The 19,696-nt window shown below is 34.8% G+C and overlaps 1 protein-coding gene across 2 annotated transcripts in view; it reads right to left on the reverse strand.

Moving 5' to 3' along the window:
- Positions 1–19,696, reverse strand: part of LOC131157124 (alpha,alpha-trehalose-phosphate synthase [UDP-forming] 1) — a 73,554-nt gene that overhangs the window by 21,920 nt on the left and 31,938 nt on the right. For both annotated transcript variants that reach the window (XM_058111034.1, XM_058111026.1), the window contains 4 exons: positions 18,616–18,704; positions 14,400–14,448; positions 3,143–3,243; positions 1,691–1,878 (listed from right to left, as the gene is read on the reverse strand). In XM_058111034.1, coding sequence (XP_057967017.1) covers positions 1,691–1,878; positions 3,143–3,243; positions 14,400–14,448; positions 18,616–18,704 — 427 coding nt within the window. The remainder of the gene's footprint in view (positions 1–1,690; positions 1,879–3,142; positions 3,244–14,399; positions 14,449–18,615; positions 18,705–19,696) is intronic.

A 19,696-nucleotide genomic window follows, 5' to 3' on the forward strand; every position in this document is an offset into this window, starting at 1 on the left:
CATTCATAGTTTATGGAAGTGATGTGTGATAATCAAGCTGCCATTTATATTGCCTCCAACAAGGGTCTTCTATGAGTGGACAAAACATATTAAAGTTGATTGCCACTTTTTTAGGGAAAAACTTGTGCAGAAGCTCATTACCACCACTCAAGTGAAGTTTGATCTGCAATTTGCTGATTTAAGTAAAGCTTTTGCAGGGGTGCTTGTGTTAAATTCATTTGTAACAAACTACATATCATATGCTCCAGCTTGAGGGGGAGTGTTGACGATTATTTTTTTCATTTTATCATTATTAGTGTGTTAGTGTTATGTTAAAAGGTGAGAGTTAGGAAGGGTATTGCAGTCATTGGTTTGTGCTTGAGATATTATAAATAGAGGGAGAGGCCTATCAATGTGATAAGGTCTTCCATTTTACCCAATTATTCAACACTCTACATGGAGCAACTACTTGGGTTTGTTGCTCAAGGAGTGTCACAATTAGTGTGTCAACTTGAGAAATCCTTATACAATATGATTTGACCAATTGAGTGCCACAGTACTTGAGTTTGGTCTTCAGTAGTAGATCACTCTATATTTTATTGCCATACTACTTCTAGTAGGATTTTGCTCATTATGTATATGGATGGTAGGATTCTGCTTATTTTCATCCAGCATTTGGAGCATTTTGTACAGCCTAATTTCAAACCATGGATTTAATGCCATTGAAATACTTCTTAGGTATAGAAGTATCCAGATCTAATATTTTTCTTTTAGAACTTTTAGATGAGGTTGTTGGGATCCAAACCTATTAGTGCACCCATGGATCCCATAAGAAAGTTAGTGCCACATGTGGGTGATTTGTTGGCTGACCCGAAAGATATTAGAAGCTCGCTAAAAAGTTGAACTATTTCACCATCACTTGACTTGATCAATATTTCGCAACAAGTGGCGGGAGCCAATTTCTTGATTCTTCCAGAACAAGTCACACAGATGCAATTATTTATCTCTTGAGATACCTCAAAGGTGCAACTAAGGGAGGTCTCTTATATCAATATTGTGGGGTCACACTTAAGCTCAGGGATATATAGATGCAAATTGAGCTGCATCACCAATCCACAACTGGGTATTGTATTTTTGTTGGTGGTAACTTAGTATCTTAGAAAAGTAAGAAACAAACTTGGGTGGCTTGACTGAGTATCGAGTTACAAGTATTGGGCCATGGCCCACACTACATGTGAGCTTATTTGGCTAAAAAAACATGTTAGAAGAGCTTGGTTTTTCATATTCTCGGCCTATGGAGTTGATGTGTAATAATAAAGCTGCTACTCACTGCCTCCATCCCAATCTTCCACGAGCGAACAAAAAATTGTCACTTTGTTTGACAAAAACTTGGACATAAGTTCATTACAACGAATCATGAAGTACAAATTCCAACTTGCTTATGCACAAAAGCCTTGTGAGGTGCTCAGGTTAGATCGTAACAAGCTAGGAGCACCGAGTACATCATATCTATGCTTCAGCTTAGGGGGGAGTGCTGCTAGTTACTCTAGTTATTTAGTGTTATTGTTGTGTTATTACTATGCTAGTAAGCATGAGTTAGTAAAGGTAATGTGGTCATTGTAATGTAGTTGACGTATATTATAAATAGCGGGAGAGACCTGTCATTGTGAGGTCTTCCTTACCAAATTCTTCAACAGTAACTAATATGTACCTTACAAAAGTTTCGGCCCATTCTTGAGCAGTATGGGTTTTCACATGCGCAAAGTTGAGCCGGTGTCTCTTCTCTCTTTCCTCATCTGACATATCTAAAGCTTGGCCAATTGAGGCAGCAACTTCAGTGATGTTCCAGGGGTTTACTAGGATCGCTCCGGCACCCAGAGACTGTGCAGCACCTGCAAACTGCATGTGAAAAAGAAAGGAGAAGTTCATTAAAAAAAAAAAAAAAGATAAATACTTTGAAGAATTGTCCTGAAGTTGATAAAGATTAAAGACAACAACATTGCATGAAGATGAGGAAAACCATTGCAACAAATAACTGCAGAACATTTTTAACCATGAGAGAATATCAAAAGGCAAAACAAATGATAACATCAATCCATAATCAATGGTGGTCTAACCAAACACCCACAACTTTTCCTTATGAAACTAAAAGAGGGGAACAATTTTATGGTCATTCTGATCCCTATTTAATCACAGAAAAATGCAGTCAGAACATAAATTAACAGATTAACTAGAAAAACAATGGGAAGGATTATCTAAAATGGAAAACTGTTAGGTTCTTGGAGCAAAGAAGGGAAGTATTAGCAATTTTTTGCATCCTTGTTAAGAGAGAAGAATGAATATTACAATATCTTATGGTAAATAAACAAGAACATATAGCCAAACCTTATGTTTATCATTAGCATTTAGAAGTTATGAGATTCAATAAATATATATATTAATAGAAGAGATCCGAATTTTATTTTCTCATAAAAAAAGTAAAATATTAAGAAAAAATTCAAATGTTTCCAAACAGCCATGGACAACACAAGCAAGCCGCCCCACAAAGAAAAATAATCTGTAGCAAAAAAACAAAACTAAGGGAAAAAATCACAAGACCTACTTCGGCTAAAAAATTTTGTGCATAAATTGCATGGAAAATAACAATCATCATAGTGCATAAATTTATTAGCCAGAATTATTTTTTTTGAACTCAGACATATATACATTCATCTAGAGCTTGCTAACAGAAATTTGGGTCTATACATCAGACATAATTATGTTCAGTTGTGGAATATCATTTTTTAACTATTAAACTATAATAGTATTTTCATAAGATCATGGATTCATGATATTAGGTAATAAACTGCATCTTCGAATGAAACCTCCCCTCCCCCCGTGCCTAAAAAATAAACAAATAAAAATAAATAAAAGAAAAGAAAATGAAAGGAAAGAGAATTATTTCCAAAGCTAAGGACAACTAGGGGGAAAATCATCTATAAAACTCTGTGTAAACTATCTCTTATAATCCCCTGACAATCCCTCTCCTCCCTCTTCTTTATCAACTAGCATAGAAGCCATTAGAAACAGAAAAAATAAAAATAAAAAATAATAAATAATAAATAAATAAATTTGCAAAAAACAATTAAAAGCATGAACTTGATTTCACGGCATTGATAATTACCTCGCTAAGAATGAGAACACCCTTCTTTGAATCTTGGCATGCCACAAACTCATAGCTGACGAGATTCATTCCATCCCTTAGAGATGTGACAAGTGCTACATCTGAACAAAAGAATGGGAAACAGGCTCAAGTGACTAGAATTTGCATCATTTTGAGCTTTTAAAAAATGACAATTTTTTAGGAATTAGTTCCATGTTCAAACCACTAAAAGTACAACATAAGATTAAAACATAAGGCCGCCTATTAGAGGTACAAGTAATGTATACTAACTGCATCTATGAAATCTTTCCCAACATTATTATCTTCTCCAAGTTGCAGATTTATAATGCACTGTTTTAAATTCCAAAAGTATTCATCTAGAAAAGGGCAATAGCAGGTAAATTCTGGGAGTAATAGTACATCGACCAAATCTTATGTCTCACTAAGTGGGATTGGCTACAAGAATCCTCTTCCGCTTTTTTGCAGAATCTAGGGTAATATCCTCCAGAGTGCTACCAAATCCTTACTACAGCTACAAAAGTTACTTGGTCTATATCGCAAGTGCCAACACCATCTTAACTGCCTTTCTCATCTTTTCTTGTACAGGAGCTACACCTACATTCCCACGGATGTGTTCATTCCTCACTTTGTCTTTTAGAGTTCTACTCATGGTTTTTAATAGCAGTAGTGGATAGCATAATGTAACGGTAATGAGTGTAGCAGGAAGTGGGAGTAGAGGATGTTGCATAACAGGAAGTGGGTGTAATGGCTGTGAAATTTTTCCAAGTGCACACAATCTTTATATATATTGGCATATTTCCATGTTTTGAGCTCTAAACTCTATTTTTTTTTAAAAAAACATTAAAAAAAAAAAAAGTATATTGGATTGAGAAAGAGAAGTTACAACGTAAAGGGACAACAGGTACACCTGAAAAAAATTAAAAACAGAAACAAAACGAAAAAAAAAAAAAACAAAAAACAAAAAGTACTCCTTACCAAGAAAACCCCTTTTCAATCCCTTCCCATTAATGTCATAATTCACCAAGCACTTTAAATTTGCAAGCTCCCTCTGACCCTTCTTTGCTTTGTACTTACTCCCAGCAAAGCACACTTCAATTCCACCATCATCACACATTTTAAATCCAATTTATCCATAATTTTTTTTGATAGAAAAGGAAACTCATTAGATAGAGAAAAAATGTACAATCCGGACAGAAGACATCTCCTTGATCCATCAGAAGTATCCTCATCCCCGACCCTTGGGAGGGTAGGCTCCTCAACTACAAGAAATGGAACTCCCATGCGTGGTGCTGCAGGCAGATAGAATACGAGAGATCTAGGTAAGCCATTCTTCTATTCTCTATAGGCGATGGGTTTAAAGGCTAAGAAAGAGCCAGCAAGCACAAGGTTTAGAATCCTCACCTTGTTTCTCCGGGCGGATTCACTAACTACAGTCCATATGACAACGAACTGGATTCTGACATTAGTACCTCCACAAGAGGAGCGTGACTTTCAATGGCCCTTGAGAAGAGACCACCTGCCCTCTCTCTCTCTCTCTCTCTCTCTCTCTCATTTATTCAGAGAAAAACTACATAATGGAGGCCCTTCTGTTATGATCTAGCATGTTCATTGAAATGAAATCTGAGAATCCCCAGGAAAAAAAAAAATCACGAAATGTCAAAGGCAGTGAAAGAAAATCAGCACACCCTAAGAAGGGACTGTAAATCATGCTGAACATCTGGAAAACACATCTGACTGAAATTTCCATCGCCCACACACCATAAAGAAGCCATAAGATGAACCTTTTCCCAACCCAGCAAATATATAACTTCTTCCCCGGACAATATGTGCAAGTTACGTTCCTTCCACAAACCCCAAAAGACTGCAAATAAAGCATAATTCCATAATGCAATTCCTTCTTTCTTCTTACCAAACCCCATAAAAGATATTGCCAAGAACTCCTCTACCGTCCTTCAACAAACACAGCTTGCTCCAAAATAATTGAATAGCTTGTTCCAAACCTTCCATGCAAAATCAAAAATGCAAGAAAAGATGTGAAACAGATCCTGAACAATCAAAACAAAGCATAGATATATCAGTAGAGAGAGCCTTTAAAGGTCTCCTAATCTGCAACAAGTCATTCGTATTTACCCTATTAAGCACAGCCAACAGACGAAATGCTTTGCTTTTAGTGGGGATTTTGACCTTCCAGATAACTTTGTAGAGTGAAAAGGAGAAATTGGTACCAAACAAGAATTCATGGAAAGATTTACAAGAATAAACACCTGAAGAATCCAACAACCAAGATTGGCTATCATCTTCGGAAGATACCCTACAATTATTCAACATAACCAACAAAGAAGATAACTCAATAGCTTCCCTATCATTCAAAGGATTTCCAAAAGCGAAAATCCTAAGAAGGTAAAGGACCAGCTGAATCTACAATAAAAGAAGAAATGGGATCATTTTGAACTAAGTTCAAATGAAATAAACCAGGAAAAGGGGTGGCCAAAACAACATTCCCCAACCAAATATCTTTCCAAAAATGAATGTTGCAACCCTTACCCATACAGTTTTGGTACAGGGAATTAAAAAAGGGTAAATCTGGTAAAATAGTTTTCCATGGGTTTTCCGAAGAACATCTAGAACCCAAATTAATATCCCACCCATTCCCATCTAGTCCAAATTTACTTTTGATAACTCTATCCCACAAGGAGGAAACCTCTAATGGGAACCGCCAAAGCCAATAAGCCACAAGGGTCTTGTTTTTAGACACCAAATCTCCAAGACCCAAACCACCCTCTCTCTTAAACCTAAACACCACTTCCCAATTCACTAAATGATCCTTAAAACACCCTACCCCTAATCATAAAGAAATCTCTCGTAATTCTCTCAATCTTACAAGCCACTCCCATTGGAATTTTTTTAAGAAAAAAGAGAAAATACAATGAAATACTAGAAAGACAAGCCTGAATTAGAGTAATCTTCCCTTTGAAAGAAAAAGGGCTCCCTTCCACATGTCTAAATTCTTGGACACTATCACCACCACTGGATCCCAAAAACTAGCTACTCTAGCATTGCCCCCAATGGAACCCCTAAATAGGACATTGGCCACCCTAACTCAGCACAACCAACTTCCAAGGCTAATTCCCTAGCACTTTCTACAGGCATGTCAACAACTTAATAGTCACGATTCCACTCTTTCCCATTTTAATCTTCAACCACAAGACCCTTCCAAAAATTTGAAGAAGTCCCACTATATTTAGAACAAAAGGCAAATGGTCATCTAGAAAAAAGATAGTATCATCTGCAAATTGAAGGTCTGACACCATAATATCCTCCCTGCCCACTTTAAGACCTTTCACTAAACCTCTATCCACGGGCCTATCAACCAACCTACTCAAAACATCTGCCACTAACACAAACAAAAAATGGAGAAAGAGGATCCCCTTGTCCAATCCCCCTCCTGGCCTTAAACCAAGATTTAGGCTCACCATTTACTATCACCGCAAAATTTACATTAGACATACAACCTTTCTTCCATTTACGCCATCTTTCTCCAAACCCCTCCCTTACTAAAATCTTATCCAAAAAATTCTAGCTCACTCTATCATAAAATTTTTCAAAATCCAACTTCAAAACAAGCCCCTTCTCCTTCCTCCTCCTAATATCCTCAACAATTTCATTCGCAATCATCTGTATTCCCCACACAAAAGCACTCTGACCCTTGGAAATAGTCCCATCAAGCACCACACTTAACCTGTTAGCTAGCACTTTAGTGATTACTTTATAAACACTAGAAACTAAGCTAGTCGATCTATAATCAGAAATCTTGAAGGATCTATTTTTCTTTGGCACCAAAGTGAGAAAAGTAGAATTAATACTCTTACTGAGGACCCCATTCCAATAGAAATCATTAAAAACCTTCATAAGGTCATTCTTCAAAAAGCTAAATTAAAACCATCTGGCCCAGGAGCTTTATCCCTCTCCATTCCAAAAACTATAGCCCTAACTTCCAATTCCTCAAAAGGTCACTCTAACCAGACTATCTTATCAACAAAGAAAGGATAACACTCTAATCTTCCACCATTGATCTACTCTTATCCTCCTCAAAATAAAGATTAAAATAAAAATCAGTTATCTCCAAAGCAATTCTACTAGAGTCCATGACAATAACCCCACCATCCACCTCCATCTCTCTTATCAAAGTCTTTCTCATTTTTCCATTAGCCATCCTATGGAAAAATTTAGAATTATAATCTCCATCTCTAACCCACTGTTTTGCCTCCACCTTCTCATTTCCTTAAAGATAAGCTCTTCCACTTCATTTTTTAGAAAAATATTTTCCGCCTCTTCCTCCCTCAAAAGGGTCACTCCTTCCTTTCTAACTCTCTTGAATCTCCTAGAACAGTAGACCCTTTAATCCCAACCTCTTCAACTGATTCATAAATCTAAACCCCTCCCAACCCCTTTCCACATCCTCGCTTCATGAATCACTAACCAAGGATTGAAAGGAGCCATTGTCTAACATCCAAGGTCTTAAGTTTCAATTTCGACTCAAATTTTGAAGCTCCAAAAGTATGGAAATTTCGGCAGAAATTCCTATTTCAATGTCAATTTTGATTTTGATTTGAAAGAATAACAGAAATCAATAGTAAAGTAAGGAATTCTCTATGAAACTTTAGAAATGGTTAATAGACATAATGGTGTAAGTTTTAGGACAAATATATTACAAGTTAAATACATCAATGTTGTCTATGAGGTGGGAAAGTTATAATATAGTATGTGTATCAAACATATTTGTAAGATAATGTGCATTAAACATATTTAGTTAATACAAATGAAATTTATAAATCATATAAATATAATTTATTATACAATAGTGATAATTTAGACATGAATGGTTAAATAAAATGTTGTTGTAAGTTTATTTTTTCATATAATTTTGAAAGCACCTGTAATAATCGTTTATTTCGATAAAAATAAACAAAATAAATTAAGAGAGAAATTTCACTCCAATCTTAAAACACTCATTTGACTTTCGAGGAAATTTCATTGCATAGTTAAAATTTCATCAAGTTTCACTAAAATTTTGAGGTTTCAATAAATTTCAGATGATTTGGTTAGATTTTGATGGAAATTATGCAAGACGGAAACTGATTGCCATTTCAATTTCAAGGGTGACGGAAACCAGAAATTGCAACAAAAATTTCAACAATTTTGTGAAAATTTAAGACCATGACCACATCTCCTCAAGCCTAAAAGGGGTGGGTCCCCAAGACACTTTCCTAGATTCCAATAACATAGGAAAATGATCCGGCGTGGTTCTAGGTTAATTTCAATCGTGGTAAGAGGAATATTGGAGAAAAGATTAAATTTGATGGTCAATTTTTTTTTATGGTACAAGAAGAATGTTATCCAAAGATAAAGAATGAACAACCAGGAGAATAAGGCATTCCTTTAGCAAAGGCTGAAGAAAATCCAAACAAAAGGCAGAGAAAAAGCCGAAAACTAAAAAGAACAAATAAAACCAGCGACATTTAACAATTCAACAAATAACGCCGCCTGCAATAAATATAAAAAAAAGCACACCCCCTTAAAATTCCCATGACCCGCACACCAAAGAGATGTCAAATCATGTATTTTCTCCCAAACCAGAAAATATGATTTCTTTCCTGAAAAAATGCATGCATTACAATCAATCCACAGCCCCCAAAATATTGCAAAGAAATCACATTTCCAAAGCGTTGCTCTTTCCTTTTTGCTACCAAAACTCACCAAACATTTGCTGCACAAACCAAATAACTTATTCCATACCCTCCAAGCATAATCACAATGCACAAAAAGATGCAATGCAGATTCTGAACAGTTCAAACAAAGTAAAAAAACATCTGGACAAGGAGCCTTGAAAGGTCTCTTGATCTGATACAATTTATTGATATTAATTCTATCAAGTGCAACCAACCAAATAAAAGCCTTGATTTTAGAGGGGACTTTGGCCTTCCATATGGATTTATAAAGAGGAAAAGAAGAATTAGATCTAGTCAGAAATTCACAAAGATTTGCAACAATAAACCCCCAAAGGATCCAAAGACCAAAACCTGATCCTCCTCCAAAGAAAAGCGCAGTTATTCAACAAGACCGGCAAAAAATAACTCTACCAACTCCCTATCATTCAACGACCTTCCAAAATAAAAATCCCAAGAAGGTAAAGGACCACCTAAATCAACAACAAAAGAAGAGAAATAGAGTCATCCTGCCCTGAACTCAAGCGAAAGAGGCGAGGAAAAGAGGTGGACAAAACTACATTCCCTAACCAAGGGTATTTCCAAAAACAGATATTACAACCCCTATCCATCCGGAATTTAGTATGGGAAATGAAAAGGGGATAAATCTGAAAGATAGCTTTTCATGGACTCTCTGAAGAACATCTAAATAACAAATTAGTATCCCACCCAGTCTCCTCCAATCCATACTTACTTTTTACAACTCTATGCCACAAGGAAGAATTCTCTAGTGGAAATCGCCAAATCCACTTAGCTAAGAGAGCTATGTTTTTAGACACCAAATTTCCAAGACCTAAATCACCCTCCTGTTTTGACTTGCACACCACTTCCCCAACTTACCAAATAATCCCTTAAACAAGAAATTCATCATTATTTTCTCAATTTTGCTAGCAACCTCCACATGAATCTTAAAAATAGAGAGAAAGCATAATGGAATACTAGAAAAACTAGCCTGCACGAGAGCAATCCACCACCGAAGGAAAAATGAGCACCCTTCCAAAAGTTTAAGTGCTTAGAAACCCTTTCAAAAATACGATCCCAAAAACTAATAGATCTAGGTTACCCTCCAAAGGAACTCCTAAATCAGCAGTCAATCCAAAACACTACAACCCAACTCCAAAGAAAACTCCCTAAACCTCTCGTTAGGCACATTAATAGTCGCAATACCACTCTACCCCATATTGATCTTAAGCCCAAAAACCTTCTCAAAAATATGGAGAACACCCAAAATATTCAAAAAGGAGGGTCTATGGTCCTTTAAAAAAATGAAGTAGAGCAAACTGAAGGAGTGAAACCGTCACCCCCTCCCTCCCAACCTCCAACCCTTTCAATAAGCCTCTATCACAGCCCTATCCGCCAACATACTCAAAATGTCAGCCCCTTAAACAAACAAAAACAGGGAGAGAGGGTCACCTTACCTGATTCCTCCCATAGCCTTAAACCAAGATTTAGGTTGACCATTCACTAAAAGGGAGTAGCTCACATTACGCAAGCATCCTCTTATTCATTGACACCATATCTCTCCAAGCCCCTTACGGAAAAAATCTTATCCAAGAAATTCCAGCTCACTCCACCACCATATCCTTACTCAAACTCTAACATAAAAATGAGCCCCTTCTTCCTTCTCCATACATCCCCCACAACCTCACTAGAAACCAAAATGGCATCCATAATTTGTCTAGCACCCACAAATGCACTCTGAGCCTTAGAGATAGTCCTACCAAGCACTGCTCAACCTATTAGCTAAAACTTTGGTGATGATTTTATAAACACAAGAAACTAAAGTAATTAGGTCCCTAGTCCGAATTCTTCACGGATCTAATCTTTTTGGCACTAGAGTTATAGAAGTGGAATTAATATTCTAATTTAAAATCTTTAAATACATTAAAAACCTTAAGCAAGTCCCCCTTAACCACCTCCCAACAATCTTGAAAGAAAGCCATATTGAACATGTTCGACCTTGGAGTTTTATCCCTCTCCATTCCAAAGACCATGGCTTCACATTCTCTTCCTCTTAAGGTCTCTCCCACCAAGCTACCTTAGCACCAAATAAAGGGTCCCAATCAAAACCTTCAATTGTTGGTCTACTATCATCCTTAGAATACAAATTAAAAAAAAAAAAAAAACTCAGTGATCTCAAAAGCAATTCGACTTTGGTCGAAGATAATCTCCTCCCTACCCATGCCCTACTCCCCAATCAAATTCTTCCTCATTTTCCCAATAGTTATCCTATGAAAAAATCTCGAATTACAATCACCATCTTCCGTCTTCTACCTCCAACTTCTCATTTCTTTGGAAATGAACTCCTCCAATTCATTCTTCTACTCCCCAATCAAATCCTTCCTCATTTTCCCAATAGTTATCCTATGAAAAAATCTCGAATTACAATCACCATCTTCCGTCTTCTACCTCCAACTTCTCATTTCTTTGAAAATGAACTCCTCCAATTCATTCTTCAAAGATATCCTTTTTATCTCCCTCCCTGAGAGTAACATTTTCTTCCTTCCTATCTAGTTCATCCAACTCTCCTAAAATACTAGCATTTCTAAAAACCTTAAATATCCTAACACTCACCTATTCCATTCTTTCAACCTCACTTTTACCTTCTTCAATTTCTTCAAGAATCTAAACCCTTTCCAACCCCTCTCCACATCCTCACTCCAAGAATTCCTCACCAGTGGTTAGGAAGAATCATATGATCCAACCACATTTTTCAAACCTAAAAGAAGCGGGACCCTATGAAACCTTCCTCAATTTCATCATAATAGGAAAGTGGTCAAAAGTAGGCCTAGGTCAGACAAAATGGGAGAGAAAGAACTCATCCTCCCACTTTGTGCAAAACAAGAACCTGACAAGCCTACTTACCACCACTCTAGCTCCTCCCACCAACCTTGTGAAATTAGCATTATCTAGAGGAAGATCTCTCAAACCACAATCCCTAATAAATCGATTAAAATTCTGCATAGTAGCAGTAACCCTATCTCTCCCCTTCTTATCTTGAGGAAACCTCATACCATTAAAATCACCTCCCACTATCCAATAAGGAGTGCAAAATCCAAAAAAAACATAGTAAAGCTCATCCCAAACATAACTCTTAAGGGCTCTAGAAGGACCATGCACCAATAACACCGACCATTGACCCTAGCCTTTCACTTCTACAAAGACACAGAAAGAAAAGAAGCCAACCAAACTATCCAATCTAGAATAGAGTAAGTGTCCCACAACACTAGAATACCACCCGCTAACCCCTAGGAAGGTCTGAAAGCCCAATCTTTACAACGTCCCCATATCCCTTTGACAACTTCCATATCTCCAATCTCAAGCTTATCAAATTAATATCAAAAGAATATCTAAGTAAAAGCTCTTTGATTAACCCACTATTTCTAAAATCCCCAAAGCCTCTAGCATTCCAAGTAAGAATCTTCATAATTTCACTCATTTCTCTCGCTTCCCAACTCCCTTCCCTGCCCCACAACAGATAGAAGAGACGAAGTTCTTTAGTCCATTCTGAACCTTTTTCTGCTAATATGTTCTAGAACTCAAAGCCAATCTCACCTCAACCCCCAATAGGACTAGCTAATTGTACACTAAAGTCCTCAAGGAGTTTATTTGGATCTAAAAATCTCTTTCACAATCCCCAAGCAAACACCAAAAATCAAGCGGAAGGAGAAATTAATAGTACTAGCATATTTCGATACTTTGGATCTATTACGCAAGCGGAAGGAGAAATCAAAGAGGATGTAATACATAGAGTTAAAGTAGGTGGGGTAAAATGAAAAAGTGCATCGGAGATGCTATGTGATTGTAGAATACCACTAAAGTTAAAATGAAAGTTATATAGGATGGCCCTAAGACAAGCCATGCTATATGGATCAGAATGTTGAGCAACTAAGAAACAACATATCCAAAAAATAGAAGCTGCCAAAATGTGAAAGCTAAAGTGGATAAGTGGTATAACATTAAAGGATAAATTAAAGAATGAAAGTATTAGCAATAAGTTGGGCATAGCAACGATAGAAGATAAGGAAGGGTAGGCTTTGATGGTTTGGGCATTTGAAGCGCAAGCCAAACAGTGAAATAGTGAGGAGTGAGCTAGTTATTGTTCCTAGTATTAGAAGAGGTACAGGTAGACAAATAACATGGAATGAGATAGTGAGGAAGGATTTAATAGTTCTTAAGCTATCCGAGGAAAGTGTCCTCAATTGTGTGAATTGGCAAAAAATAATTCATGTAGTTGACTCCACCAAGTGGGGTTTAAGGCTTGGTTTGTGGTTGTCTATATAATCCTTTCATATCTTCTTCTAAACTATAACACTATCGTCCTCCTTTTTTATAAATTTGATGTTACCTGGTATGTGTTCCTTCTTTCGCTTTTTTAGTAGCTAGTCTAGTATATAAATTATTATATGCTCTAAGTTTAGCTTCACTTTTTTTTTTTTGGTATCTTTTTTGGTCCCTTTATACAACTTGATGTAGATTGTTGGCCAACAATCTAACAGCTTAAGTTCTTAGGTAAAGTGGCTGCTTAACATGGTACCAAAGCCATGGTTCTAGGTATTATTTAAATTATCCTATACCATTTTTAACAGGAATTTTTTATAATGTCCTTATCTCTCCACGGGTAATTGGGCTGCACATGCAGGGAACTGTTAAGGATTGAACATTGTTGGGCCATAGCCCAACAACTTAAGCTTTTAGGTTAAGTTGTTGCTTAACAATGCTTTTTAAACTTTTCCATATTTTTGCATTGTTGACATGTCAAACCATATTCATTTTATTTTTTTGAACCCACCACTAACTCTCCACACTAGTCATGCATCATCTTCTAAATCACCAAAAATTCTTTCAATAATGTCTAAAGAAGTATAGAACTACCCATCCTATTCCAAAGTGTTTTTTGTCTGCAGTATCTCCCATTGTCCAGTTGCCTTCTTGTATCGTTTTATCATTAATTTTATTATATTTTTTATGCCTTTTAGTTCCACCACCTAGTTCTTTCACATTGATCTATGCTACTCATTCTCTTCTATTTTTTTAATGCATATACATAACTCTATACTCTATATGGTGTAGTTGAACTATATAGTCCTTGCATGATATACGATTTACTCTCTAGTTAAGAAAAAATCTATTTGATTTTTGTTTTGTCCAATCCTAAAGGTTATTAAGTGTTTTCATCCTTTTAAAGGATGTACCCATTGTTAGAAGATCATATGACATAGCAATGGCATATCACTACTCATTTGTGTTGTCATATCCATGCCCCCCATGTATTCTATCATAACTTTTATTATCCATTCCCACATGACCCTTCAAATCTTGCTCCTAATCTCCTAAATATACATATTTTTTTTGGCTACCTAATACCCCTTTTATAATATCATCTATATCTTCCTAATGTTGCCTTTTAACGCTTTCTGCACCTATAAACATTATATCCCTTGTATAATAGTGATTAAATAAAATTATATATATGAACACAAAATTAGTACCGGTGACAGCATAAAGTGCGCATAGTCCATGGAAGTCAAGAGAACGATCCTGTACATAAAAAGGAAAAAGAGATGACATAAAAAAGCGTTCCATTTATGGTAAATAACAACATTTAAAACAAAATATATCATAAAACGCAAATTGGATGATTGCTCATATGATGTGTGAGAATTACAGAATAAATCCTTAAATGGCAACCATAGCACACAACTAAATGACACTTGATGTTTGCTCTTCCAATATAAAGCCTAACCACTCAAAAGCAATAACACCAAAATAGTCATAACACATGACTCTGAGCATATCATTTGTATGAATCCTATCAATTTACATGAATGAAAGACTCAGCTTCGGAAGGAATTTTAGGGGCCATCTGGTATCACTATCAAAAATTATGGAAACGAAAACAAAAAAATAAAAACTATAAACAAAAACCAAAAACCAGCAACGTGTTTGGTCAATATTTATAAAACTAATCAAAATTAAAACTTGATTGAACAAATGCTCATTTTATTTCCTTGAATGAAATACCAATTAAATATATGATTTAATTGATAAAAATAAATATATAAATAAAAATAATATAATGAAATACATATTATTATAATTATTTTACTAAATTATTATATTTCAAAACTGACTTTTTAGTGTTGCAAGAACGATCTTATAGTATATGAAAATTCAAAAAATAGAAAAAGTATTTTTTAAAACTTTTTAGTGTTGCAAGAACAATTTATAGTATATGAAAATTAAAAAAAAATAGAAAAAATATTTTTTAAATGACTTATTATTTTTATTTAAATTTTAAGAAATTTTATGAATATATTGTTATTTTGATTATGCTTTAAATTCATCCTCATATCATTTTAGTTTTAATTAAATTACGTACAAAATGAATGATTTAATTTACAAAAGTTGATTCTACATATTAATGTATTTTGGCAACAAATTACCAAAATAAGTGAAAACTATAATATTTGGTTTTCAATTTTTTTGAAAACTAAAAGCCAACTAGAAAAAGAAAATTGGCAATAAACAAAAATACACTCATAATTTGTTTCTGTATAGAAACGAAAATAGAAAATAGAAAATAAATTATACTAAACAGACACTTAGCTTTCCAAATAAGAGATAGCAACAGGCATAAAAAATATTAGACAACAAGTACGACGCTCAAAGAAAGATTTACAAGAAAATTCCCTTGATGCATCTAGAATCCTACAACCACGTCTGGAAAACAAACAAAAATAATCAAACATCCTTGATAGTTGAAAACGACACAAACCATTTCTCTCAATCAAATTCCTGTTAAATGTGTGTTTTTAGTTACGAACCTGGCCCAACTAATTGAAAAGAAGGATTTTTTTTTTTTTTTTGGGGTATAAACTGGGCCATTTACTTGAGCAAGGCCAAGGCTAAGGTATACTTGAGTTGGGCCTTAACAAGGAGTCTAAGAGGGGTCCTCATTCCTCGGTCTCTATATAGAAGATAAGTAGAAAAAGTTAGGATGCTGGACGGGGAAATGGGGAATCAAATAAGTCAGTGCCGGATTTTCAAGAATGGGAAGGACCAGGAAACGAGCAGTGAAAAGGAGATTCCAGCACTCTAAACTTCGAATCGGGCTGATCAAACTCTGGAACATTCCCAGAATATTAATAGCTCGGAGTTAGACAGTGGTATTAAAAATGTAATTAGCATAACGAGAGTTCGAAAAAATAGGGAGGTCAGATGCAAAAAAAGAAAAAACCAGGAGCAGTCATGGGGAAAATTGATGACATCTTGTTGTCCGAATTTTAACAGATCTAAGGGAAGTAAGGTGTACGCTCATCAGAAGGCAGCTCGTGGGTACTGAGATGACAAAGGTGTTTGATGAGAAGAGAGAAAATTCTGGTGTGGCAGGGACAAAGTTTTAAGGAGAGACTCTAAAGAACTTAGCATGGTGGAAGACTCTCTTATTAAGGAGGTTGGGTGTAGCTATGGGGAAAGAAAAGAAAAGGAGGTAAAGAAATGGAGGGATTTTTCAGGTTTAGAAATTGATGATTTGAGTGAATTTGACTGTGGTGGGGGGTTGTTGTTGGATGAGATTTGAAAACAATATAGCTACGTTTCTAATTCTTGTGACAAAGTAGGGGATTTATCTTATGTTCATCCTACCCTGTTGGAAGGTTTGGAGGGAGTATTTATTTTTTAAAATGATAGTTTGATCAACAATTTACAGCATAGGGATGGAATATTTGCCTACTCCCATGGAGGAAATTCCCAATGACCACTTAGAAGCTCAAGATCTTCTGGATAAGTTGGATTTAAAGTTGAGTGACATTGGAGGAAATGAGGTTCGCTTGGATGGTGGCAAAAGTCATAAATTCAAGGGTTAAAGCGAATTAGAAAATTTGAAGAACTTGGTCAACTATGATGGATAGAGTCTGAAAAGGGGTTTTCTTGGTTAATTTTATATAGTTTCAGAGTGTAGTCTCCAGTTTTTTTGTTTTTTTTTTCTCTTTTCTTTATTTTTTTTTTTTTGTGGACTCCTTGTCCTCGCACATTGTACCTTCTTTTGTCCCTATCTAATATGCTTCCTTTTATTATTTAAAAAATAAAAATAAGATATCGACGCTCCAAACCATGACTTTGACTCACCATTGACCATAACTGCGAAGAAAACTAATCAAAGACAATCACATATCCATTTTCTCCATTCACACCTAAATTGTTTCACCTTAACACCCTATCATGAAATCTCCAACAAATCCAAATTTAAGACAGACCCCATATGGCCATACCTATGAGCTTAGCATAATCAACAACCTCATTTGGCACTAATCAAACATCCAAAATCTAATGGCCTCATATATAAGCGCCCTGAGAATCAGCAGTTTCATTAGATAAAAGCCCACTCACACTATTTACCGACGACTTTGTTAGCGTCTTATAGACTAATAGGCTAAAAATCTTTTACCTTGACAGATTTATCTCTTATCAATTGCCAATTGTCCTCCCACATGTGATATTGAAGCTTAGCCGCTTCTTGAATTTTGCACGAATATACGTTCTATTGAAAAGGATTGTTTTGAAGTAGCAAACTAAGACATAATAGGGAATGTAAACTGAGGAACAGAGAAAATGACAGAGTTGTTGCTATGGTGGTCAAACAATGCCTAAAAATGATTTAAGGGACTTCTTAAGATCAAGATCAATCATATGCCAAAATAAATTATTGATGGGGATATTGTACATAAAAAGATTGTTAAAATGTAGAAATGCATGTGGACTCCACAAACACAAAACATATCCAAAGAATTGCAGCAAAAAATGAGGATGTTGAAACAAGTAGCACTACAAGAAAACATAGATTAAGAAATATTTTCATGTGTTAAAGATAAGGAATGCCCCCACTGGAAACAAGATGACACATAAACATGTTGACCCCCTTGAACATTATAATTCAGAACAAGAAAAAAAAATAAAATTAACAGCAAATATTATCTATAAGAAACCTACTTCATAGAGTTGTTGTTTTTTTTTTTTTTTTTTTTTAGTTTTACATTGTTCTATAATAAAAATAACAACAACAACAATAATAAATAATGGTAATACAAAGGAATTTTCTAGCTATAACTTTCATACTCTAGGATCACATTTTTCACATAGGCTATCAATATATCCACAACCAATGACCTTAATAAATAAAATTGTTCAGTGCTTTTTTTTTTCAACCAAAAAAAATTTGTTCAGTTTCTTTAAGTCGTAAAGCTTCTAAAGTAATTGAACAGTAAGACCATGACTTGACAATTGATTTTCAATTTTGGCTAAAAAATTTGCCTCCTAAATTTCTCTAGTGACTTTATGTCTTATGTCTCTTTCTATGTGTTTCCATTTTGATTTTTACAGGCTAAAAAACTATATTAATATACAAAATGTATTACATTTGTTTAATGAAACTAGACATGCCAATAATTAATGTTATAAAGAGAATATAACCAAAATCATTAATTAGTACATATTATGTATTTTATTAATTATAATCAGCGGAACAAACTTTATTCCTGAAAATAATATTAAGGAATTATTACATTACAGAAAATTATTTATTAAGGAGGGACACTATATAAGCAAGACCATTCCAAATCAAACCAATAACAAAACAAATCAATACACTCTTACATATAGTTTCATATTTCATGGATCAAGTATCAAATGAGGAAGCAAAAAACAGACCAGATGATGAATTGGAACAGCACTATAGGATCCAAATCTGCCATTAATGCGTCCAACAATTTCATGAACTTGGCTTGAAAGTTTTTTATCTGTGAAAACATGTAGCAAAATAAAGCGATGCATCAATGTCTAGGCAAAAAAAATCCAACAAAGAGACCAATCATAGACAGAAGACTGAGTCAAGTATCTACGCCGGTACAGAAGAAGAGTTATAGCATTGAAAACTTGCTGAAATTCATGGTTGCTATGAAATGGATGCAGAAAAATATTTAGGCTTTGATGCAGAAGCTGTTATCCATGACAAAATGAAATCATATGGAAAAGGCTGTCTACAATAGATATTTAATCATTTCAAGACAAAAAGTACAATGTGTTACTCCTCAGTTTCAGAAATTTCTTTCTGGCCAAAAGTTGAAATTTCTTTGGGCAAAAGGTACCAGCAAGCTACTTCTTTTTAAATATCATAAACCTTCACTGGTTAGATCATTGCATGCAGTGCTATAAGTTAATGCTTGCACAGCAAGACACTGTAAGCACTCTTTCCACTGACCCTCAATGGTCTTTACAAATTTCTAAATTCAAGAAATTTGAAAATTTAGCGCCACCAATGCTTAAGTAAGCATTTCACCAACATCATTTGCTTACCTACATCCTGGACTGTTAGACACCTAAAATAAATACATATATTATGTTAAATCTTGATATAATTATTGGTCCACAACCCAATAGCTTAGGGGTCATTTGGTGTCACTGTCAAAAACTATAGAAAGGAAAACCAAAAACCAAAACCAAAAATGAGAAACAAAAACTAAAAACCAAAAACCAGCAACCTGTTTGGTTAATATTTATAAAACTAAAAAAATTTAAATTAAAAAATGCTCATTTTCATCTTTAAATCAAATAATATGATAAAAATAATAAAATTGCAGAATAATACACGTTAAAAAATAATATAATAAAAATAAAATTATTATAATTATTTTACTTTCCTGAAAACTAATACCCTAGAATCACAAAATATTGCTCAATAAAATATTTTAAAATAAAATTAGTTTCCCACGTCACAATTGTTGGGGTTAAA

This window comes from Malania oleifera, chromosome 1, assembly GCF_029873635.1.
Source record: "Malania oleifera isolate guangnan ecotype guangnan chromosome 1, ASM2987363v1, whole genome shotgun sequence".
NCBI classification, from domain to species: Eukaryota; Viridiplantae; Streptophyta; class Magnoliopsida; order Santalales; family Ximeniaceae; genus Malania; species Malania oleifera.